Raw genomic sequence first — 24045 nt, forward strand, 5'->3', positions numbered from 1 at the left:
TACTGATATGATTTGCAGTTTTTAAAGTTTGGGATGCTTTAATTTATTGAGGCAATTGAGCTGGACCGATTTTTTTTTCTTGCTTATTTTATCCATGAAAAGGTAATATCATATCTCATTTATAATAATGCTTTTTTCTCATTATTGTCATCTTTACTCACTCATAATATGCCTTCTATACATATTTAGCTCACATCTCATCCAGTTCTACTTGACTTCCATAAACATAACGAAGCAACAAAACATAATTGCATTTCACATAAAGCATTTATTAGATTCTCAAATCTCAATTAAATCATATTTTTCATCCTAGATATTTTATGATGGCCGATTCTTTCTCATGGCACAATGAAACTTTTCTAAAACTTTATCTGAATTCATAGCTAAATGCACATCGTATGTGCTATGCAGTTCATTTGGTGAGTAGGATGGATAATATAAGTAAATGAAGAGGATACTCTTGAGTACATAATTGAAATCTAATAAAAGGCCAACATCCTAAATAAACTTTTCCCTCCTGCATTACAAACTTTTCAAGAAAGGATCAAAATCAAGAATACATTTTTTCGCTTCAATTTTGAAATCTTGGCTGTCATTGTTTTCCAGGGACATAACATTTTCTCTGCACATGGCACAACAAACAAAATTGCTAACTAGGCAGCGTCTATTAAACAAAACTGTCATTATCGTATTAAAGTCAGTGAACATCCCATGAAAATGGAGGTCGCAAAATTGGCAGGTGTTTTAATAAGATGTCAGCGAAGGTTTTTGAGATGCTGCCTCTCATCCTTTGCCCGAATACACTGTATTGTATTGAATGCTAAGGCAGGATTTTTCACCCATTACATGGAAATGCTTAAACATTTCATTTTATTACAGTTGGCAGTTTTAATTGTAAGGGTGAATCCACATTACATCTGTACAAATATGAAAGCCACAAAAACACATGTAAATGGACTTTTATGACCGGACACTTTTTCTCGTAAATACATGCAGGTGGATTTTTTGGAAAGAATATTCAAAAGAAACTTGTTGCAGTGTCTCAAAGATATCATAATTGACACAAGGCTTAGTGAGCAAAGACCAAATAGATAGTAAGAAAATGAATGAAAAAGAAATCTTACTAAAAGAGGGACATTCAAAAAATTGCAAATCAACAACAGATGGAACATGTTAACTGCGTCTTCAAAACATAGTTTACATTGTTAGGTGTTTCCAACTTTTTCCATTACAAGATGAAAGTGAATCAGGGCTTGATCATTGACAATTAACATTGAGCAATATCAAATGCTATTTGTAAATACTTTTCATCCATGTTACATTGTATCAAATTTCTTTTTTCATATAAACAAAAGTTGCACATAGTGTACTCTGTCCCAAAGACATGTAGCCATGCTCATTCTATTCAGCCAAATACCTACATGCTTTTCTCTCATAGTTCATTGCACTTTATATCTCTTTGCAATAAATTTATATTAATAATGCCCAATATTATGGATTATCACTCCTTGTTACAGATAGTACTAACACCGTGTTTTAAGTACATTTGAAAGCAAATTCCATTTTTTTTTCTTTTGAAGTTCTCTTAAAGAGCAATGACAAAATATAAACAAATGACAGTTTTGAAAACTGCAATTTTTTAAATACTCTCGCTCATATTTAAAGTACTGCTAAATTAACATAAAGAAATAATAAAGAAATAAAGACGGTTTGTTATCTGTCTTGCAACTCAAGATACAAAACAAGTTGAACAAATGATATTGTGCTATACTGATTGCAAAAATCAATTTTCCTAAAGTATATCACCTGGATCCTCGTCAAACAGAAGGTGATCAGGGCCGGTATTTAATTCAATACTTAAATTAGAAAGAGGAGTATTCTACTCAGTTTGTGGCTTAGATAAAATACTTGATGCTTCTGGCTAAGTACTTTACCGTAAATTTAAGACAGCTCCCTAGCTGACTTAAGCCAATTATTTTGGAAGCATTGATTGGCAGGCATTTTTATACGCGGTCATCATAAGCTGCGTGCAGTTATATTAGCGGCATTTAATGCAACGCGTTAATTGCGTATTACTTTTGATTGACCCTGTGATGCCATAATGCTTTATCAGTAAGTATTTTGCCGTTAAGTTTGTTTGCGAAAGTAAATTGCTTAAATGCGATTTGAATACGAGTACAGACATTTTACTAAGGTAAGCCAAATGCTAATCAAAAATCTTACTTAAATCCCCACTGCACTACTTATAGCTACTTGCGCCCTCTATATAGCAAACAGTGCCTAATCAGTGCCTAATCCCCCATGATCCTCTTTTTCTTTTGTTAATTGAGAGCTGATTCGATGGGATAACCACCTGTCAGTGATCTTGCAGGGAGGTCTAATCCCCCCTGGCCAAACTAGTGCAGATGGGCTTAAGCAAAGTATCGAATTGAATACCCACCCCGATACTTATTCCCTTAAGTTCTAGATGAGGTTTAGGGTTAAGGTTCACGAAAGGGTCGGGACCAGGGTTGAACTTACAATTTAACTCGTGCTTCAAATGGATTTTATGGACCACATGTCATTGAACACCTCAGATATATATTCCAAAGGTAAAATATTAGACAACCATATTTCACACATTGATGATTGTCCCAAAATGTTTGTAACCAAATTAAAGACGCCACTTCAATCGTCTATACATTTCACTCACAGCTATGCAGTGCATCTCATGGTAAAAACCACTGCAGATTTAAGTACAATACTTCATATCTACTGATGGCTGTGTCCATACTTTGGAATTAATCCTAATCATTAATCATTCAAATCATGTTTTGTTGTCATCTATGATGCATGATACCTTGCCACGTTACTGCACATGCTTAAGTATCAAACTGAGTATGGGCAGAGATTTTGAGAGAACACTTAGCTGTCTATACATCTCAAACTATCTTTAATAGCATGTTAAGAAATCAAATGGGATCTCACACTGTATCAACATACCTGCCAACCTGAGACAAGAGAAATTAGGAGTAAATTTTTCTGGATGGACTACGAGGTCGCGAACCACCGAAGGATTGGGGTAGTAGCCCGTAGATTGGGGGGGGGCAGAGATGCCAACCCTATAGGATGGCTGTCAGTAACATTTACCATATTTGTCCGTAACAAATGGGGGTCTTTCCGTAACGCAAGACACCGCAGCATAATTTTCGCGCAAAACGTACACAAACACCCAATCACTCTTACTGCATTTCGAACCTACCATATTCAAGTCCAAAATAAAGATGTGCATAAAAACGTTTTTAAAAATCTGTTTCCAGTCAAAGGATCTCCTTCTCGGGTACTCGCTCTTTTGAGTGAATCCATGATAATATTCAGGAAGAAAACACCTCGTTCAAGAGTCGAATGGCAAATTCGAATCCACAGTCAAATGGCAGAGCTCGTATTCTACAAACGCACACGTACACTCACCAGTACCACAGACACACCATACAGCCCAGGCCGCTAGGCCCGGCGTTCATGAACAACAACACACCGTATACCGCACTGCACTTGCAATGCGCCCGCTGAATCACCGAAGTCTTCGCTACTATATTGCGGGCGCCATGCGCACGATCATCTACCCCCATGCTCCCCTCAAAAGGCACGAACGCACGTAGCATACGTAGCGGCCGTGTTGTTTTGGAATTAAACAAGATGGCGGCGGACGGACCATGTGCGCGAAAGTGTCTATCCAGTGTAGTCAAATTCAGTGAACCTATGAGTGAATGCGTGCGACATGCAGCGCTGTGTGCGGAGGCTATGTGATAAGGCGGCATTCGCTATATAAAGTACTTATGTTTATCGTTTCCCCGTAAGGCGTGATCTGGTTATCAGTGCTGTGTTATGCTTTAGTCTTATGCAACAGTCGTTTGTTTTAAAAATATTTTAAAATTACAAAAAATCGGAGTTTTGAGGCATGCAATCGGAATTCGGAGTGGGTATGAAAAAGCGGAGTAACTCCGCCTAAATCGGAGTGGTTGGCAGGTATGTATCAACAGTAAACATGATCGAAATAAGACAATCATTTTGAAGCGGGACAGCAATTTGAAATAATTTGCTGTACATGAAGTGTGAAAGTTTTTTTTCTTTCTCTCTCTTATTGTGCTTAGAAAAATGGTGGGAATCTCCACATCATATAAACAGAGACTGCATGTAAGACAACACTTTGCTGTCCAATATTAGAGAAACACCTCCTTGTGGTTAGGAAACATGGCATCATCAACTTTAATGATGTGTCAACAGAAAACAAGATTCAAACAAGACTTATTTAAACTAGGAATATCTCCACTCTATGGATACGTTCCCACGATGGCTCATGATGATATTGCAGGTCGAAGGTCAATTAAGCTCGGCCTGGTCCATCTTTTCATGATGCGATGCCAGAGAACTGTAAGTAGGAAGACTGTGCTCTCTTCTCTAGGTTGTGTAGCTCCGAGACCGCCGGGGCCAAGTCCTCGACGTGACCCTTGTAACCACTCCCTGTAAAAATCAAAGTAATGAGAATTTTATCTTAAGTCAAATAATGACATAATTGAATAAATATGGAAACATGGAATAATTTCTGTTTGTCCCAGCAACTCTGGAGGTAGAATGTATCCATCCTCTACTGCCTCTCCCCCATAAACAAAATAATTTGCAAAAGCTTGCAATGTCTAAACATCTTATAATAGAAAATATTCCAAACTCAAAATCATTAACAACAACAACAACAACAATAACACTTATGAATAGTAATAGAATGACAGTGAGGCCATTTTAAATTAAAAAAATAAATGGAATAACAATTGTGACTAGTTTGAAATTGAGGTGCGTAAAAAAATACAGCTGTACCAGGGTGGGGCTGGTACAGATATAGAGTGAATCTTCCAGAGGTCCTTACAACTACATGCCAGCAGTAACATGAATTGTACTTCACAAAAATAAGGAGGAAATCAAGAGTAAAGATTGTCTTCAATTGCTGCGTAAATGATTTATCTACACAATGCATCAACCTGAAGCACTTAAAGTAATTAAAGAATGTATATATATATATATATATTGCTACATTTGCCACACTCGACCCAGGTGAAGAAAATGGTACCGGTAGGAAGTAATTCCTTGAAGCTTAAGCTCCTTTCTCAGGGCAGCTAGACTGGAACTGGGGTACTAATATATTTAAGTACATAGAGACATTGCTAAATATGTCATGAGCACTAAGTACAAGGGTGTTTCTATCATGATCAGTAATATTTGAAAACAAGAAATGAAAAACTGACCCATATGTTTTTTCTTCTGCCCATAGGCGACCTTGCCATCAAACGCATCCGCCTGGACCTTCAAGGTGGAATCCGTCTGATCAATGATCACTCCTAGATGTTCCTCGATGTCTGCTAGATACTGCATCTCGTTGTACCAGATACAACATCCGCCTTGATCCTTCAGCGCGGTGTTGTGGCAACTCTTACCACGACTCGGACAAGAGTGGTACCATACCTGTATTATAGGGGTAGGTGGATTTCAGTAGAAAATTTAGTTTGTCATGTGTTGTAGCAACGAATATAATGACTGGCATAGGAGTAAGTACAATACCTACAGTGATTATTTTAATAACAATATTTCATTAATCATCTTTTAACAGAAAAAAGTTGTCAATTTCAGAAAATATCTTTTTTCGTTTTCATATATAGTTTAAAATTAATATACACTATAAGTAAATAAAGTACTAAGAACAAGACCCACCTTTTCAGGAATTGTAGAAACAAGTGAAATAGCTAGGCCCATCCTGAAAAGAGACACAAATAAACACTTTAAAAAAATGGCAAATTAGTAAAGGAATAGAATCTTTAAACACGTTCATTTACTGTTTTACAATTTTGAACAAGGGATTGAAACTAATTGAAGTCAATCAGACCATAACAACAAACACATTGTCTACAGTTTCATGAGTTTTCATTCACTGTCCTTGGCTAAAATTGAACCCCTTGCCCCCCCCCCCCCACACACCCTGTATCAAAGAATTACCATACTCTTACAGTTTTAAAGAGGGGTCTGAAAACACATCTTTTCTACTTTGTTGTAATATTCCTCTCGGTTTGTAATTAATGTAAGCTTTGTATGATAATGTTCTCTCCCTCCGTTTGTTTGAAAGTATTTCTTGTTTAAGTGCTTTGAATCTGATGTAAAGGCGCTTGATGTATTTTGATATTATTATTATTATTGTTTGAAAAGACAAGAATATATAAAAATATGAATAGAAAAAAAAGTTTCCAACTAACCTGTCAGCTCTGCCAACACGACCGATACGATGAACATAGTTCTGCTTCTCATCAGGTAATGTCACATTGACAACTGTAGAAATAAACAAAATCATTTATTCATTCATTTGTTTATTCATTCGTTTATTTATTCATTCATTCATTCATTCATTCATTCATTCATCCATCCACCCACCCATCCTTCCATCTACCTATCCATCAATCCGACCAACCATCGATCCACCTATCCTTATTTCCATCCACCTATCCATCCTTCCACCCACCAACCTACCCACCCAACCATTTATCCTTCCCTCCACCCATCTACCAACCCACCCACCCACCTATCTACCCACCCAGCTAACGATCCACCAACATACCCATCCACCCACTCATCAATCCACCCACCTATCTACCCACCCAGCCAACGATCCACCAACATACCCATCCACCCACCCAACCATCCACCCACTCATCAATCCACCCACCTATCTACCCACCCAGCCAACGATCCACCAACATACCCATCCACCCACCCAACCATCCACCCACTCATCAATCCACCCACCTATCTACCCACCCAGCTAACGATCAACCCACCCAACCATCCACCCACTCATCAATCCACCCACCTATCTACCCACCCAGCTAACGATCCACCCACCCAACCATCCACCCACTCATCAATCCACCCACCTATCTACCCACCCAGCCAACGATCCACCCACATACCCATCCACCCACCCAACCATCCACCCACTCATCAATCCACCCACCTATCTACCCACCCAGCCAACCATCCACCCACATACCCATCCACCCACCCAACCATCCACCCACTCATCAATCCACCCACCTATCTACCCACCCAGCTAACGATCCACCCACATACCCATCCACCCACCCAACCATCCACCCACTCATCAATCCACCCACCTATCTACCCACCCAGCCAACGATCCACCCACATACCCATCCACCCACCCAACCATCCATCCATCCATCCACCCACCTATCTACCCACCCAGCTAACGATCCACCAACATACCCATCCACCCACCCAACCATCCACCCACTCATCAATCCACCCACCTATCTACCCACCCAGCCAACGATCCACCCACATACCCATCCACCCACCCAACCATCCACCCACTCATCAATCCACCCACCTATCTACCCACCCAGCCAACGATCCACCCACATACCCATCCACCCACCCAACCATCCACCCACTCATCAATCCACCCACCTATCTACCCACCCAGCCAACGATCCACCCACATACCCATCCACCCACCCAACCATCCACCCACTCATCAATCCACCCACCTATCTACCCACCCAGCCAACGATCCACCAACATACCCATCCACCCACCCAACCATCCACCCACTCATCAATCCACCCACCTATCTACCCACCCAGCCAACGATCCACCCACATACCCATCCACCCACCCAACCATCCATCCATCCATCCACCCACCTATCTACCCACCCAGCCAACGATCCACCCACATACCCATCCACCCACCCAACCATCCATCCATCCATCCATCCATCCATCCATCCACCACATCTATCCACCCACCCGTCTATCCACCCACCCGTCCATTGATCCATCCATCAATCCACCCATCTACCCACCCACCCACTCATCCATCCACTTTAACTTGAATTCACCCGTAGGTGCGTGTGTGTATGAATAAGAACATGACTTTGACTTGAATACACCTGTAGGTGTGTCTACTCACCATATGGGATGCCTCTTACATCAATACCACGAGCAGCTACATCAGTACATATCATGAAGCGAGCTTTCTTATCCTACAGATATGAGAACATGGGTTGGAGAAGGTTACAGATAATGAAGAAATGATAAACATTCATAAATATCTAGGAAACTCCAGCCCTCAATGTTGCTTCTTCTCTTTGAATTTAGGTTTGAGATGACACAAAACTTGATATTAACTAGATGGAATTTTGACTGCGCGCAGTCGAAAAGGATGCCTCCGCCATAGAGCAATTTAAACAAGTTTGGAGTTTAAATCTCCAGTGGTTCTTGAGATATCATGATAACAATCTCAATGTATGGAATTTCATAAGTTGACCTCTGTGACCCTTGACCTTTGACCTACGTGCTCCAAAATCTAATCAGATTGTCTTCCTATGGTGATACACACTATCATTAAGTTTGAAGTTTAAATCTCCAGTGGTTCTTGAGATATTATGATATGGTGATACATACTATCATTAAGTTTGAAGTGAAAATTCTCCAGTGGTTCTTGAGATATCGCGATAACGATCTCAATGTATGGAATTTCATAAGTTGACCTCTGTGACCCTTGACCTTTGACCTACGTACTCCAAAATCTAATCAGATTGTCTTCCTATGGTGATACACACTATCATTAAGTTTGAAGTTTAAATCTCCAGTGGTTCTTGAGATATTATGATAACAATCTCAATGTATGGAATTTCATAAGTTGACCTCTGTGACCCTTGACCTTTGACCTACGTGCTCCAAAATCTAATCAGATCGTCTTCCTATGGTCATACATACTATCCTTAAGTTTGAAGTTTTTACATCTCCAGTGGTTCTTGAGATATCATGATAACAATCTCAATGTATGGAATTTCATAAGTTGACCTCTATGACCCTTGACCTTTGACCTACGTGCTCCAAAATGTAATCAGATTGTTTTCCTATAGTGATACACACTATCACTAAGTTTGAAGTTTAAATCTCCAGTGGTTCTTGAGATATCATGATAACAATCTCAATGTACGGAATTTCATAAGTTGACCTCTGTGACCCTTGACCTTTGACATACGTGCTCCAAAATCTAATCAGATCGTCTTCCTATGGTGATACATACTATCCTTAAGTTTGAAGTTTAAATCTCAAATGGTTCTTGAGATATCGCGCTAACAAACTCAATACAAGGAATTTCATAAGTTGACCTCTGTGACCTGTGACCTTTGACCTACGTACTCCAAAATCTAATCAGATCGTCTTCCTATGGTGATAAATACTATTTCCGAGTCTTAAGTTTAAATCTTAAATGGTTCTTGAGATATTGTGATAACGGTCAAACGGGACGGATGTACGGACGGACAACCCGAAAACATGATGCCTCCGGCACCACCTTCGGTGGCGGAGGCATAAAAATGTTGTGCAAACTTCTTTTGCTGTAGTCTTGGCAGAAGCAGAATCACAATGCTTAACACGAAGAAAATATCATTATTATTGCATCACCTTAGCCTGGGAGAGGAAAAGGGAGTTGTAAACCTTAGATCTATCCTAATCCTAAACTTGCTGGGATTTGCAGGTTCACCACTACACCTAGGTTCCCCTATTATGATTTGTATTATCAAGGTATCGATGTAATACCACTGGGCTAGAAATGATTGCTAAATAAATCTTTTGAGTAATTTAACAAATAAAAGACTGAAATTTGTTTAACAAAGGGATATCTATAATAATAATACGCTAAGGCTCCGCGGGGGGCGCGACGTCTCCGCGAGCCTTTGTATTCTATTGTTTTTTAATGAGATCGCCGACCCAAGTTGGTGCGGCTATCTCCTCCTGAACCCTCCCCTCGGGGTACCCGTGCCCGGTGCCATCGTCCGCGGGAGAGTCTACTCTGTGGAATTGGCTATACTCCGCCCGAGGTCCTCCTCCGTGTCGACGTCCGGGGCGAAAACAGACGCGATATGCATAATGCAGGATATGCGTGACGACAGAGATACCTCATGGATATTCAACATTACATCCGTAGACACACGACAGACGACGAGCAACTCACATTAAGTTGCGTATTAAATGCACGATGCACACGGTCGGGCTTACCCGAGTAAAGCATCTTTGTATAGGATATCCTTTGTAGTAGCTGCACAAGCCGCAGAGATACACACGAAGCTTCGATCCCTTCCACGTCCAAACTTAGAGACCTATTTCCATCATGATTGCCGCGATTTTGATATAGTTTTCGTGAATGGAGGTATGAAATCAAAGCTTATTTTGTGATTACTACGGCCATATAGTCTAGACCTATACTAAATTTTTATTATCATTTTCTAAAGGAAAGTTTTCACAAGAAAACCATTGGACTGACAGTTTAGTCGCAAGCTGCCTTCATACAGTGCAGGGCTTCTGTTCAGTGTGTGTGAGTTGAGACGAGCTTGCAGGAAGCTCCAACACCGGCACCGAGCACCGCAGGCGTCCGACGCCTGCGGCGCCGGTGTTCGAGCTATGGAGTTACGCTGTAGTGTGTGTGAGTTAAGCTGAGCTGAGCTCGAGTCGAAGAGATTTGACACTTTGAAATTGTTATCTGTTGGTTTGCATCATTATTGCCGCGATTTCAATATAGTTTCGTGAATAGATTTACGAAACCTGAGCTTAGAATTAGTAAAAGTATTACTCATGTCTACGTTTTTAAACGACTACCTGATTTTCTTGTGAAAATTTTACTTTGAAGAATGATTATCGAAATTCATGGTCAGAAATAATCACAATCTAGGGTATATTATGTTACAGTTCTTGCATCAAATCAATGCATGAAAACTTAGTTATTGAACTAGAATTTTTTTTTTTTTTTTTAAATAGGCAATTATGAAGTAGGTAGCCTGAAACCTGAGCCTTCTAAACAAATCTCAACAAAGTGAAGGCCTATATCCTTTGATGAATTAATGAAAAAGTAACCCCAGAAAAAAGAGCCCCCGAAAGTTGAAAAAAGTAGCCCACGAAAATTTTTCCAAAAATTTGAAATAGAGCCCCCGAAATGAAAATCTTAATTTTCTGCCTGCGCCCCCCTCTAGAATCCCGCGATTTCCGCGGGTCCTGAGTCGAGTGTAGATATAATATAGGCGTGGGGTCCCCGGGTTTCAAGGGGCCATAAACCCCAAAAAGCTCAGGGGTTACGTTCTTCAAAGTTGGTGGGGGGGGGGGGAGAGATCAGATTGCAGCGAGTTGAGTGTATAGGCGTGGGGTCCACGGATTTCAAGGGTCCATAAACCCCCGAAAGCTCAGGGGTTTTAGGCGTTTAATTAGGGTCAGATGAGCATATTTTTAATACTTTATTTGTGACACTTGCGGGTCACTAATTGGCGTGGGGTCAATACGTAGAGTTGCATAGTGTTGCGTACCAACTACGCTGGCCTACATTACTATATGCTGAGGGACGGAACTGGGTACGCAAGATGAACGAAAACAATTCAACATGTTTAATTTTTTTCGCGTACTTTCGGCGTAGAAACTTGACGTAGAAAGTACGCCTTTTTACATACGCAACACTACGCTACATGCCTACGCAACAGTATGCTACCCTACGCCAGATCGACAAAGCAGTAAAAGCTTTCCACACAGTAAGCAACCATAAGCAAACCTGTACGCCAGCCTACGCATAACCTACGCAGGGACTATTTCCCCATTAATACGCAGCCTAATTTCTGCGTAGTTGGTACGCCACACTACGGAACTCTACGCAGTTCCAGTGGCTTAAAGAATAACTACCGGTACAGTTGGATCGTTTTTTAAATTTTTATATAAGGCCAAATTAAAAAAAAAACATGTTTAGCTTCCTGTTTTTTCGAAAAATGGGAAGGAGGAGGCCCTTTTTTTTTCTTTTTATTTTCTTTCAAAATGGCCGCTCCGTACATTTTTCCTGACATTCAGGCTATTTTTCAAGATGGCGGCTGACAATTTTTTTTTTTCTTTTTTAAAATCAGAAATACATTTTAGCAGTGCTTTTCATGTTTTTTTTCTTTCAAAAAAAAAAAATAAATAGAAAAAAAAATAAAAAAAATAGGAGGCGGCCCCCAAAAGGAAGCAGGCGGGGACGCTGTTTTTTTTTCTTTCAAAAAAAAAAAAAAAAAAAAAACTTTTCAAAAAATTTCAAAAAAAAAAATAGGAGGCGGCTCCCAAAAAGGAAGCGGGCGGGGACGCTTAACATGTATATTTCTTAATGGCCTGAATGGCAAATAAAGTTCTTGGTGGTTTTAATTTAGACAGTCTCTATATATCTATTTACACCCCCGCCCCCCCTCTAGGATCCCGCGGATTTCCGCGGGTCCTGCTAGTCAATCTATTATAATACAACTAATTAATAAATACATCATTTTAAGAGTAAAAGAAATGAGTATGGTATATTTTCTTTCCACATGAGAGAGGATGAAATAAAATGAAATAATCTACATTTCTGCTGCTACAGCTTTATATAACATTGCTTAACATAAATCTGTTATGATTGAAATTGCTACATTGTACTGTATAGTAATAGAACCAAAATATCACACACGTTATAACAACTGTACTACTAGTGCTTCATACTACGAGCTCGTTACATCCCCCAGGAGTCCCACCAACCTTAAATCTTTGAAGGTTTTCTCTTCGTTCAGGTGGCTTTCGATCACTATGGAGACACACACACGAGTACTGATGGCTGGCCGGAGCACGTGGACCTGAAACAAACATACAAAGCTAGCCTAATAGTATTTAATAATCCTGACAATTTAATTATCACTGACGGTGTCATCAAATATCATATGGCTCCCATAATTACGAAAAGCAGTCTTGCAATGTCTAGAGTATTCTCTGTTTTACTATTTGTTTATGCACATCTCGTTTAGAAATGAGTAGTTTGAACTTCTTTTCCTAGAATTCTGCCAATTTTTTTCAAAAGACATTAAAATATGCTTATTCTACCATAGTACGTAAAGGAAAAGCTTTGGAATGAGGGTTTCTTATATAAAACAAAAAATCAAGTCAGTAAAACTTTTACGTTTGTATAAATACTGTGGTGCAGCTGAAGGGAATATACAAAGTTCTGCCAAATGTTGTCAGGTACAAAAGGATTCGAAGACAATAACCCCTGATAATTACCCACTCCCTCCTTGGAAAATTATCCCCCTTATACATTACCCCACAGACCCACATACAAACATATTCTTATGGGAGGTAGTTAGTTTTAGTTACAATAAGAGGAAATCTATCTAGGGGTACTTGTAGTTGGAGTAGTTTTCAGTGAAGTGTTTGTCCAGGCAATAGTAGTCATCCATGGGATAGTAGCCCAGACAGGAGATAGTATCCACGGGGTAGTAGTCCAGAGGGTAGTTGTCCAGGAGATTTTGTCCAGGACAATAGCAGTCCAGAGTGGAGTAGTCCAGGAAGTAGTAGTAGTCTAAGGGACAGTAGTCCATGGGATAGTACTCCATTGTGAGTAGCAGTTGTCCAGGGGTAGGTAGTCAAGGGGATAGTAGTCCAGGGGGTGTTTCACAAAGATCCTAAGTCAAACTTAACACTAAGTTAGACTTAACATTATGGAGAGCCATTTGTAGCCTTAAAATAAATATATTCAAAAGCAAAATTTGAAGTATTTTAGACTTTTCATAAATTCCACATCAAGAACATGAAATTTGCTTGATAACAGAAAATATGAATGATTTGAATCACCATTTAATGTCTTTTCAAATAATTTTTACAAAATATTTTCAAAGAGGCTAACGGTTTTCCATAATTGTAAAGTCCAACTTAGAGGTAAGTTCAACTTAGGATCTTTGTGAAACACCCCCCAGGAGTCAGAAGTAGTACCAGTCCAGGGGATTCCTTGGGATAGTAGTCCATTGTAAACTAGTTGTCTAGGCGATAGACATCCAAGTGGTAGGACAGGCAGCAGTTGTACACCAGACACTTACCTCCTCCTAGAGATGTCAGGAACCTCTCGCAGTTATCACAATCTATCTTGGTCCGGCAGAAGAGAATAGCTTGGTCCATCCGATGCTCATTAATGGCCTTCACTAAGTAGTCAATCTTTAGGATTTTAGCTCCTTCAGATAGGGTCTCTAAAGTACAAGAAAATCATGAAGAAAATTCAGGTCTGTTCAACAAAGAGGTCTTAAATAGATTTAGGGCTTAAAGGTAAAGACCAGTTTTGGAAACGCCCCCCTCTCAAAAAATTAAATGGAAACTCTTATTACCAATCATATGAAAGAATATGTTTTGACTAATACCTGGTCATACAAATTTTGCAGAGAAACTGCCTACCAATTGATATATTTGGTAAATTATTATATTATTGGTAAGAGTATTAAATAGATTGGAAAATTAGTATCTTTTTTAAGTAACTGTTTATTTTTGTCTAGAACTCTGTACAATCGAATTGTTGGATGCTTAGGGCCACAAAAATCAGAAAGGATATGTGTAATCAACTCTTTATAGTCAAATCTTTAAAGTCTTTGTGCAAAGTACAAAACGAAGGGATACCTGAGTCTTACAGGGGAAGCCCACCGTGATATTACGTTGGTTTCAATAGAAGCAGGGCAACGAGAGGTACATGTCAGTGAAAGTTTGAGCACAAAGTGATTACAAATCAGAAAGTTATGAAATTTTGAAGGTGCAATGAATCAAATATCTTGTGCGTATCTTGTGGGGTCCCCTCCAATTTTCCCCATGCTTAAAAACTTTAAAAATCTATATTTTCCTTCAAGAAAATTTCAATCCTACATTCATCCTAAATATAATTATTGCAAAGATTTTGTTATCATCAATAACATACAAAATTTATAAAATTGTCTGTACAGAGCAAATTGGAGAGGAGTTAGCAAGATACGTCCCACTGTTGCCAATTTATGTTACACTGATGACAAATTAAAAAATTCATAACTTTTCTATATTTTATTGGATATTGCTCAAACTTTCACCACTTTTTCTCATTTATCTGCTTCTATTAAAACTAGATTAACATCAGAGTGGACTTCCCCTTTAACATTACCAATTTGCATTTATGATAAATATCAACTAACCTCTATCATGGCTGCCCCATTTAATTTGGCCTACAGAATGGACACCGTCGGTCTGTGGGTTGAAAGCGATCAACAAGAATATTATTACTTTACTAAATCATGGACTTCAAAACAGATAGAATATGGAGACATAACTAAATTCAAGGCTTATGGACGGTATTGGTAACCTCCCAAATCAATTTTCAAAAAATGTTGTTTTTTCAGTTGAAAATCGGAGCAAAGTCTTTGGTCATAATCATTAAAAATATAGAATAATACATGCAGTTGGCAACATATAGGACAGAATACCTTGAACTTGCCAGTAATAGTAAAGATAATAATACATGTAATATACACTGTCTTGAGAGGCTCTGGTTGAAACTATGGGCAAGAGGTGACTCCAATAGTACTATAATAGTACCTCAAGAAGAAGACGTGGTCTATTAATTTTATATCCTGCATCAAAAAAAAAACAATAGAGTAGAACAAAGTACATGTTGAACTTGACCGTCATTTACATTCCTCATAAAAAGACATGCAAAGGTAACACAAATTATTCTTCAGCATTCCACATGTGGGATGAAGCGTGATAATAGGCAGTGTCTAGATTTGTGTTGTTACCTTAAAGGTAATACAAAGTTTTGGTAAATTTTGAAAATTGGGTGGATGGTGATTCTTTACAATTTTGATATATTTGGATGCCCCTGTGGATGTATTATAAGCACTAGAAATTTAGCCCCTAAAACACTTCTGCTTTCGAGAAAAATTGAATATAAATTTCAAATAGCACCTACAGCCTGATAGCTGCGACCATGAAAATCTCAGAATATGTACTGTGATATAGAATTTCCCAACGGAAATAGCTAATCGGTTGATTTTAGTCAAGAAACATTGTTTTATAGCTTAATTAATATTTTGAACTTGAGAGGGAGCTATACAACATGAAGAGTTTATTATTTAAAATTTCATAACTTTATACTCGATACTCGATCAACGATCATTGAATATTGTAGGATGGCATATGCTTCCAATATGTTCATTTGAACCAAATTCATGACCCCATACCAAAACTTTGTATTACCTTTAATGAGTTCCCCTTCCCACTTATGAATAATATATCTAGGCACAGAGTCAAATTTGCTCAAAGCCAAATACACCACGAAGATAAGAAATACTTAGGCTACATCACAAACTAAGTCACAGTTCTAACAAAGAATGAGAAATAATTCAAGTCTTTGTTATTACTTAATTTTACTCCTTTGCCTGAATAACTTAAATTTTCTTTTGACTTACTCTGACTTTTTCACTTTCCCTCTGCCAAGTTGTATCCTCCCTTGGGTCTACCCTACAAACCTGCAACGAACAAATATTGAAATGGCATAAAATATATGACTTTCCATTAATTCATTTCTACGATCAACTAATTGGACAACTAAAACACCATATGATACATCTAATATTTTCATTGCTACTCCCATTTACTATCTTCCACCCAGGTGTTAGATGGGATGCAAGCAACTGAATGGAATGTTTCCAAGAGGAGTGGAGAATGTGCACTGCAATGTGCTGGATTGTACAAAAATCCAATGATTGGGGAAATGATACCAGACAGAGAGTTGTAACTGGTAAGGTCATCATAATTACCATTGCTACAAATAACACTTTCTATATTGCAACCAGTAATTCAAATGCTCCATACCTTTTCCACTTATCAATGTTCTACCACCACCAGAATCATGGTAACACCTCCATCATCATTACCATCCCCATTATCGTTACTTCATAGCCAACACCTCTATCCCCCCCCCCCATTTACAGAGACGCCAAGTTCAAAGATTGGCAATGCGTGACATTTTCATGATTCGGCGCATGAGCGCGCATGCGAGGGTATAACACATGTATAAGGTATAGCGTTTTTCAAAATCTAGCGCGCGTGTCGTGTGTAAGAGCATTTTTCAGACCCTCGAAATGCGTGATGTCACGCCTAATGCGTGATACTTGGTAACTCTGCATTTATTTGTTTTTTTTCTTTCTTTCAAATGCTTCTATTTCTACCATCACTATCATATTTATTTTCTACATGTTGTTCCTTCATTGTCTTGTATGTATCTACACCATGAACTCACCACATGATGTACCGTCTCTGGAACACTATCTTGCCCTTTCAGATCAATCCAGATTGGGAAGTGCATGATCTTCTCCTGTAAATGAAAGAGTAAACATTCCAATCTCTGAAAACTAATAAATAAATTAGGTTAAAATCCTGCTGGTTCCAAGATTTTTTCTGACTTGTTTTCAATTACAGATCGATCAATCATTTGTGATTGATTCAAACAATTTGTGTAAGCCACAAATATGTTTTTTTTTTAATTAAAAAAAATATTTATTCTGCATATCTATCCTCTCCTTGAAAATTATAAAAAGGTATATATTGTCTTTTTCTCATTTGTGGGGAAGGTACTGTAGAAATGTCAGTTTACCATATTGTATCAGTCTTGTATCAATTCCATCATGCAAGACTGATTCACACAAATATCATGTTAACAAATTGAGAATGAAGAATAATTAAAAACTGTGAAGTCAGTTTAATGTTTGTCTAAAATATATCCAAATTTATCAGTCTCCAATTCTTTAATTTAAAAAAAAAAATCTACGGTCTAGTGAAAAATAAGTTACGGTGCCACGGTATTATGTTAAAATGTTGACTTTTCTTTAGCAATTCTAATAATGCACATTATAAAAATACTTATTTCATGCAATTGCATTTTATACCCACATTACTTAAACTTGAAATTGCTATATTTAATTTATTCTAAATTCAACCGCTCCGATATAATGGGAATATAACAGCCTCCATTGCATACATTAATATTTGTATATATATATATAACCCTACATGGTACATTAAGTGGACATCATAAAAATCCTAACCCTAACCCTAACCCTAACCCTAACTCTAAACCTAAACCTAACCCTAACCCTAATCCTAACTACCCCTAACCCTAATGTCTACTTAATGACTCATTTTTCACTCAAAATGTCACTCCAATGACACCTTTAGTGGAATTACATATTTATAGAGAGATATATAAACAAATTGGGCCTTCTATGAGAAATAAAATGTAAAAACGTTAAGAGGACACCATATTGTCCTTCTAATGACAATGTCTACTTAATGACTCATTTTTTCACTCCAAATGTCCCTCTAATGACGCCTTTAGTAATATATATATATATATATATATATATACACATTTATAGAGTATATTTCAAGGAAGCGACGATTAAGAAGAAGGCATACCGCAAGTTTCTTGACATCAAAGGAGTGAAGAGTTGCTGAACATACTACCATCTGAAAGAAAAAAATGTATCAAGTTGAATAAAAGATTGTTTCATACTAAATCATTCTAAACCTCCCCTATTTTCTAGACATTTTGATTTACCTATCTCCATTTTTTTCTATTTCACTCCCCATCTACATATCATTAACATGTAAAGTAGTTAATGTTGCTACAACATACTTAACCATTTTCTGTGATAATTTAAAATAATCAGAACAGAGCAACATGCTTCTACAAAACGATTGTTAGTTTGATTGAATAATTAATGTTTACCGTAATTTAAAATGCACATCTGCTATAGCTATCTATTTACATTGTTACATCTTTCTCTGTGTCTTGGATATATATGTCAACAATTTTCTTTTTGTTCAGTTACGCTTCATCTATTACCTGCAAATACACGATGATGCATAAAGACCTACATGGAGGGTCTTTAAAATGTGACAAGAGGTATGTACATGTCATTTCAAAATCATGCATTGGTCCATAAAGAGAGAGAGAATAAAAAACTGTTTTCATAATCCCATGACCTGATAATCAAAGTTCAATGTCCATTTGTAAGTTCTATACCTGAAGTCTCTTTCCATCATTTGTGATCTTAGGAATCTGTTCCCACATACGTGTTATCTGAGCTCCATAGCCAGCAGACAAGAGGCCATCCTACCAAGATAAAAATAGAAATACCAAATTAAAAATAAACTTGAGTTTCGGTGAATACAGAAAATATATCCTCACAGAATCCAACGTAACTAATACACTGAATGTTGAAGATTTAATACAAATAAATGACGTGTGCCAAATAATTTTGGAAGAAAATGTATAGCGACTGGGTAATGAGCATAGAAAGAAAAGGAAATCTGGTTAAGTACGCCTGACATCATGTGCTTAACACAGGTCACTATATGCAAATGGGAGTTGTGGTTTTTATCAGAGATGATGCCCAGTGAGCTTTTGTGCATTTGTTTTTATTTCATTGGTTCAAACAATCAATTTGCTGCAGGATATACAATCCAGAATAAATCATAGAAATTTTCTCTCAAAATACGATTCCCATACCTGAGCTCAAGATTAGCTTTATTACAGATTATCCAAAAAACTGTACAAATTCAAATGATTCCCCATCATTGGATAGAACTATTATTCCTGTTCATCACTGATTACAATTTCATGTTTTTATACATGTATGTGTCATGACTTTTATATTTTTAAGTTCATTTAACAAATCAAGTTTTTAAACAAACAATGAGATTTTTAGAGACCTAAAGACAAAGAATGATAACAAACAACTATCATTACGATGTATGTGTCACTGTTGTAGGTCGACATATCACACTTATACCCTTTTCACATCTACCAAATATTGCTTAACCCCGGGAAATAGGTGGGGCTAAGGGGGCTCTTAGCCCCACCAATTCCTTCCTTAGCCCCACCAATTACCCGGGGTAATTTTAGCCGGCTTTCTGTTCACATTACGTTTTGCCAAAGTGGGCTAACCCCACAAATAGTACGGGACTATCTGGCCCTGCAAAATAGCAGGGTTAGCCGGGCAATTGCGGGGTTAGCCGGGCAATTGTGGTGCTAAGCTGCGTAGTGTGAATCCGAACCGGGCTAAGGAGAAGCGGGGCTAAGCAACAGCCAATCACAGACAGCGTGGTCGTGTGGTCGTGAATTTGCATTTATCGCGCGCTATGTATGCAGTTCACGTTACGCATGCATGCAGTTCACGATCGGAATTGAATTTATATTTATATTGAATTTAGCGTGCGGGTTTTTTCCCCTTCATTTAGTCGAAAGGCGCATGCGCGGTAGCAAAAGCATTAATATTCATGAGCTATCGAATAGTCCGGGGCTAAGGCGAACGTAGTGTGAATCGCGTGAAATTTCTTAACCCCGGCTAAGCACATAGTCCGGGGTTAAGAAAATAGATGTGAACAGCAAAAAAAATAGTATGGGGTTAAGGATAGTATGGGGTTAAGGATAGTCCGGGGTTAAGAAAAATAGATGTGAAAAGGGTATAAGACTAATGTAATTTGGGGCTAATGACAACAACATTTTCATGAGGTGGTTGGGAAATAATCAAGATACTCACTGCTTCATCCAGAATGAAAAATCGCACCTGTATTAATATGAAAAAAGAAAAATTATGTCAACGACCATGAAACTGAATTGCTGTTCATCAAGATTTGAAAACTTACTGGATACTGGTAATATTATTACAACTACATATCACATTAACGTTATTATTATTCAATATAGTGCATGCAAGATTTTCTTTTTGAAAAATACTACTAATAATTGAATGATTTTTTATTGTGCTTGGAGTTGAATCTTTTATTACAAAGATAGAGATCCTATCATGGATTAGAATAATTGGTATCACTAACAGCTCTTAAAGACCTATTGTATATCATACTTTTGATGAGGAGCAAGATAAAATTTATATATATGCATATCTCAGAGCAGTCGTCTCGTAACCGAGAGGTCCCGGGTTTGAAACGAGTCAATGCGCTTGTGCCCTTTGGTAAGGCATTAACCCTCATTACCAAGTCCTTTGGAGAGAACTTCAAGCCCTCTGTCCCCTGGCTGCTTTTACTTCCAATCATATACATGCTTTCTTGGCAGTCAGGTAAAAAAAAAAAAAAAAAGGATTATTAACTATCTCAAAGTCTGATGATAATAGGCAATCAAACTTTAAAGAAACACATTCATTAAATAAATACCAATTGAACAATGCCCTCTGTAACTGGTCTATGCAAATATTTGATTTGTAAAGAATAACCCTCAAAGCTCCTCAGGCTTGCGACCCTTAAGCCGACATGTGAATTCCCTTATTGTGCAATCGCAGTTTTGGGAAGTCCCAGAAAGTATATCAGTATATAAAATATAATGCCTCAAAGACGGTTTATGCATTACTAGAATCCTAAACATTGCAAAAGGTCATTAAAAAGAGCTATATGTGACTGGATCGACGCCCGCTATCATTTTATAGTACATTGCCATGCAGATATCTGGAGGGTGAAGGACTTGTTTTAAATCTGGTTCTACCAAGAAGAACATATCCGAAAGAAGAATTCTCAAACAACATCAAGCATTCTGAGCATGTGCAATGCAAAGTTCAATAGGTAGCGACATTGTGGTACAGGTGCTGTACCTGTTTGTTAGTGTCAAGTATTGTAAAAGAGCAAAGTAAATTTTCTTGTTTCTCAACTTCAATACTGCAAATAAACCCAAGAAATCATGATCTCCAGATACATCCTTGTAGTTCTCGTTGGACTTGTAATATTTGTGACATTACTGGAAGGCAGGACCACACCAATGACGCTAATCCATGATTGCCCACAAGAAACATCACTGCCTTGTATGTTAGGAAACCCTGAGATTCAAGAGGTCTGCGTAGGACAAAGTGCCTCTGCGAACATCACATTAAGACTGCCCCAAGTCATCATGAACGACCTAACACTGACACATGTCAAAGTTCTAGTTAGTGATCAGGAATTTTCACGCGGGTCACTTGTAGCTGGACGGTACCATAATGGAGACGAGCGTGTTGAACGATGGAAGATTAAAATCATGTTTGACAGTGACACTATGATGTACGAGGTAAAGAATGTGAAGATCAAATTCAGGGATGAGTTTGTATGTCACTTGGAACTGGACATTGGAGGGCAGATGTTCCAGTCCCTTCCCTTTCAGTGGTTTGGTGTTGAAAAGTGCATCCCTCCAACTAAACCTTCCACAACTGACAAGGACACATCACTGCTAAATCTAGCATGCAATGAGGATCAGTTAATCAACACGAGTGCTTCGATTAATGCTTTGGCCTCAGAAATAGCAGAGCAAAAGAAAATGATATCTAATTTACATCACTTGTTATCACAACTAGTAAGAAAAACAGACGGAACCATTCAGAGAGATGTGAACTGCAGTGATCAATTCAGTGAGATGCATGAAGGACTGGAAAATGTAAAAACAAAGCTGGACACTCAAAACAACAGGCTGGATACCTCAAACAAAATGGAGGTCACTATTCTTGTACTACTGTTCATTATAACTGCAAATAACTTCATACCTACTAGAGTACATAAAGGTTTACAGAACAAGTTTTCAGGACTTCTCGACCATATCGGATGTAACAATTTATCATCTTCAAGTACTTTTGATCACTTGACTACGGTGCGTTCTCAGTCTTCTTCCAGCCTTGCCAGCAGGAATCAAGACTTGCCCTCCCCTAACAAGGAAGCAAAAACACTTCTCCAGGGAGATACAGAGTCATTGCTAAATCTCAATCCTTCTGAACACTCTAACGAGGAAGCGAAACAACTTCTCCAGGGAGACACAGATACCTTGCTCAATCTCAATCCTTCTGATCATTCTACAGTGCTTTCTCAATCTTCTTCCAGCCTTGCCAGCAAGAATCAAGATGAGCCCTCGTCTAACAAGGAAGCAAAACAACTTCTCCAGGGAGATACAGAGTCATTGCTCAATCTCCAGCCTTCAGATGAGGACCATAAGATCCCAGATGCGATACAGAAGTATACCAATGGACCTCCATCCACAGATGATGAGCAGCACTGTTATATTGAGATGACCAATATCGAATGACTTGTCAAGGATCTCATGTTTTTTCAAATACATTCGCTGTTTCAGATGTCCCATTGAACTTAATGACAATCATAGTGATAACAGTGATTAGAATAAACATAAACAGTTGTTAATATCAGAGCTGCTAACCTCCAGAAAAGAAAATCAGTAATCACAAGGCTAAAAATCAGTAATTTTCTATGGGGCGCTATTAATCTAAAAAAAAAACGGCATGCCAATACTGCGCGGACGCATGATTATCTGAAATCTTGGTGATTTTAATCACAGTTGTTAGGTATTGAGTTTCACGGTCATCACAACAGTTTTCCATGAAAAATGGCTTCTATTAAGAGAATACTTGATACTTTTCTGTCTTTCTCAGCGAGTGTTGGATAGCCGCCATACTTCACAACACTTGCTACAATAAATCATATTTAAAATTTAAAAAAAAAAAAAAAAAAAAAAAAAAAAAAAAAAAAAAAATCCGTAATTTGAGACAACATTCCGTAATGGTCGTTAATATCCGTACCAATTACGGGAAATCCGTACTAGTTGGCAGCTCTGTTATATGATGTCTATACAGTGATATTTTAAATCAATTGCAATTTTCCTTGCCCCAAGGTATTGAGCAAACAGCTTTCTAGCACCCTGTAATAATCTATTTGTTTAGATTGCTCCCCCCAAATAAGAAAATTAAAAAATAAATCAATCAATAATCAGGTAACATAAAACTGAGCAACCGTGTACGAAACATGCTCTTCAAATACTTCCAGCACCCAACTCAGGCATCATACATCAAATATCTTGATCAGACACAATATCAAAGTACTCCACTACCCCCCTCCCCCCTCCAAAAAAAATGATGCCTTATCTTTAAAAATATCAATGATTCCTATTCAAAAATTCACTTGAAGAAAATGAAATGGTTAAGCATTTTGTAATCATCAATCTACAGGTTCTATATTGTACATTCAAGTTGCCTTCATTTGAATAAAATCAGAATATAAACTTGTAGTACTATTATTTAGTATTATTTAGTATTATATACCTCACTTAAGTAATCCAGCAATCTGATTGGTCGAAATT

At 38.0% G+C, this 24045-nt stretch overlaps 1 protein-coding gene across 1 annotated transcript in view; it reads right to left on the reverse strand.

Moving 5' to 3' along the window:
- Nucleotides 1–4121: 4121 nt before the first annotated feature.
- LOC585381 (ATP-dependent RNA helicase DDX1) overlaps nt 4122–24045 on the reverse strand; it is a 47595-nt gene continuing 27671 nt past the window's right edge. Inside the window, exons 19-31 of the mRNA XM_030975560.1 lie at nt 20468–20494; nt 18949–19038; nt 18339–18389; nt 17164–17238; nt 16331–16390; nt 15059–15110; nt 13952–14098; nt 12624–12718; nt 8011–8083; nt 6276–6348; nt 5740–5782; nt 5277–5493; nt 4122–4500 (exon numbers count right to left, since the gene is read on the reverse strand). Coding sequence (XP_030831420.1) covers nt 4388–4500; nt 5277–5493; nt 5740–5782; nt 6276–6348; nt 8011–8083; nt 12624–12718; nt 13952–14098; nt 15059–15110; nt 16331–16390; nt 17164–17238; nt 18339–18389; nt 18949–19038; nt 20468–20494 — 1116 coding nt within the window. The 3' untranslated portion in view covers nt 4122–4387. The remainder of the gene's footprint in view (nt 4501–5276; nt 5494–5739; nt 5783–6275; nt 6349–8010; nt 8084–12623; nt 12719–13951; nt 14099–15058; nt 15111–16330; nt 16391–17163; nt 17239–18338; nt 18390–18948; nt 19039–20467; nt 20495–24045) is intronic.

Source organism: Strongylocentrotus purpuratus, unplaced genomic scaffold (assembly GCF_000002235.5).
Source record: "Strongylocentrotus purpuratus isolate Spur 01 unplaced genomic scaffold, Spur_5.0 spur5_scaffold_8, whole genome shotgun sequence".
Classification (NCBI taxonomy): Eukaryota; Metazoa; Echinodermata; class Echinoidea; order Camarodonta; family Strongylocentrotidae; genus Strongylocentrotus; species Strongylocentrotus purpuratus.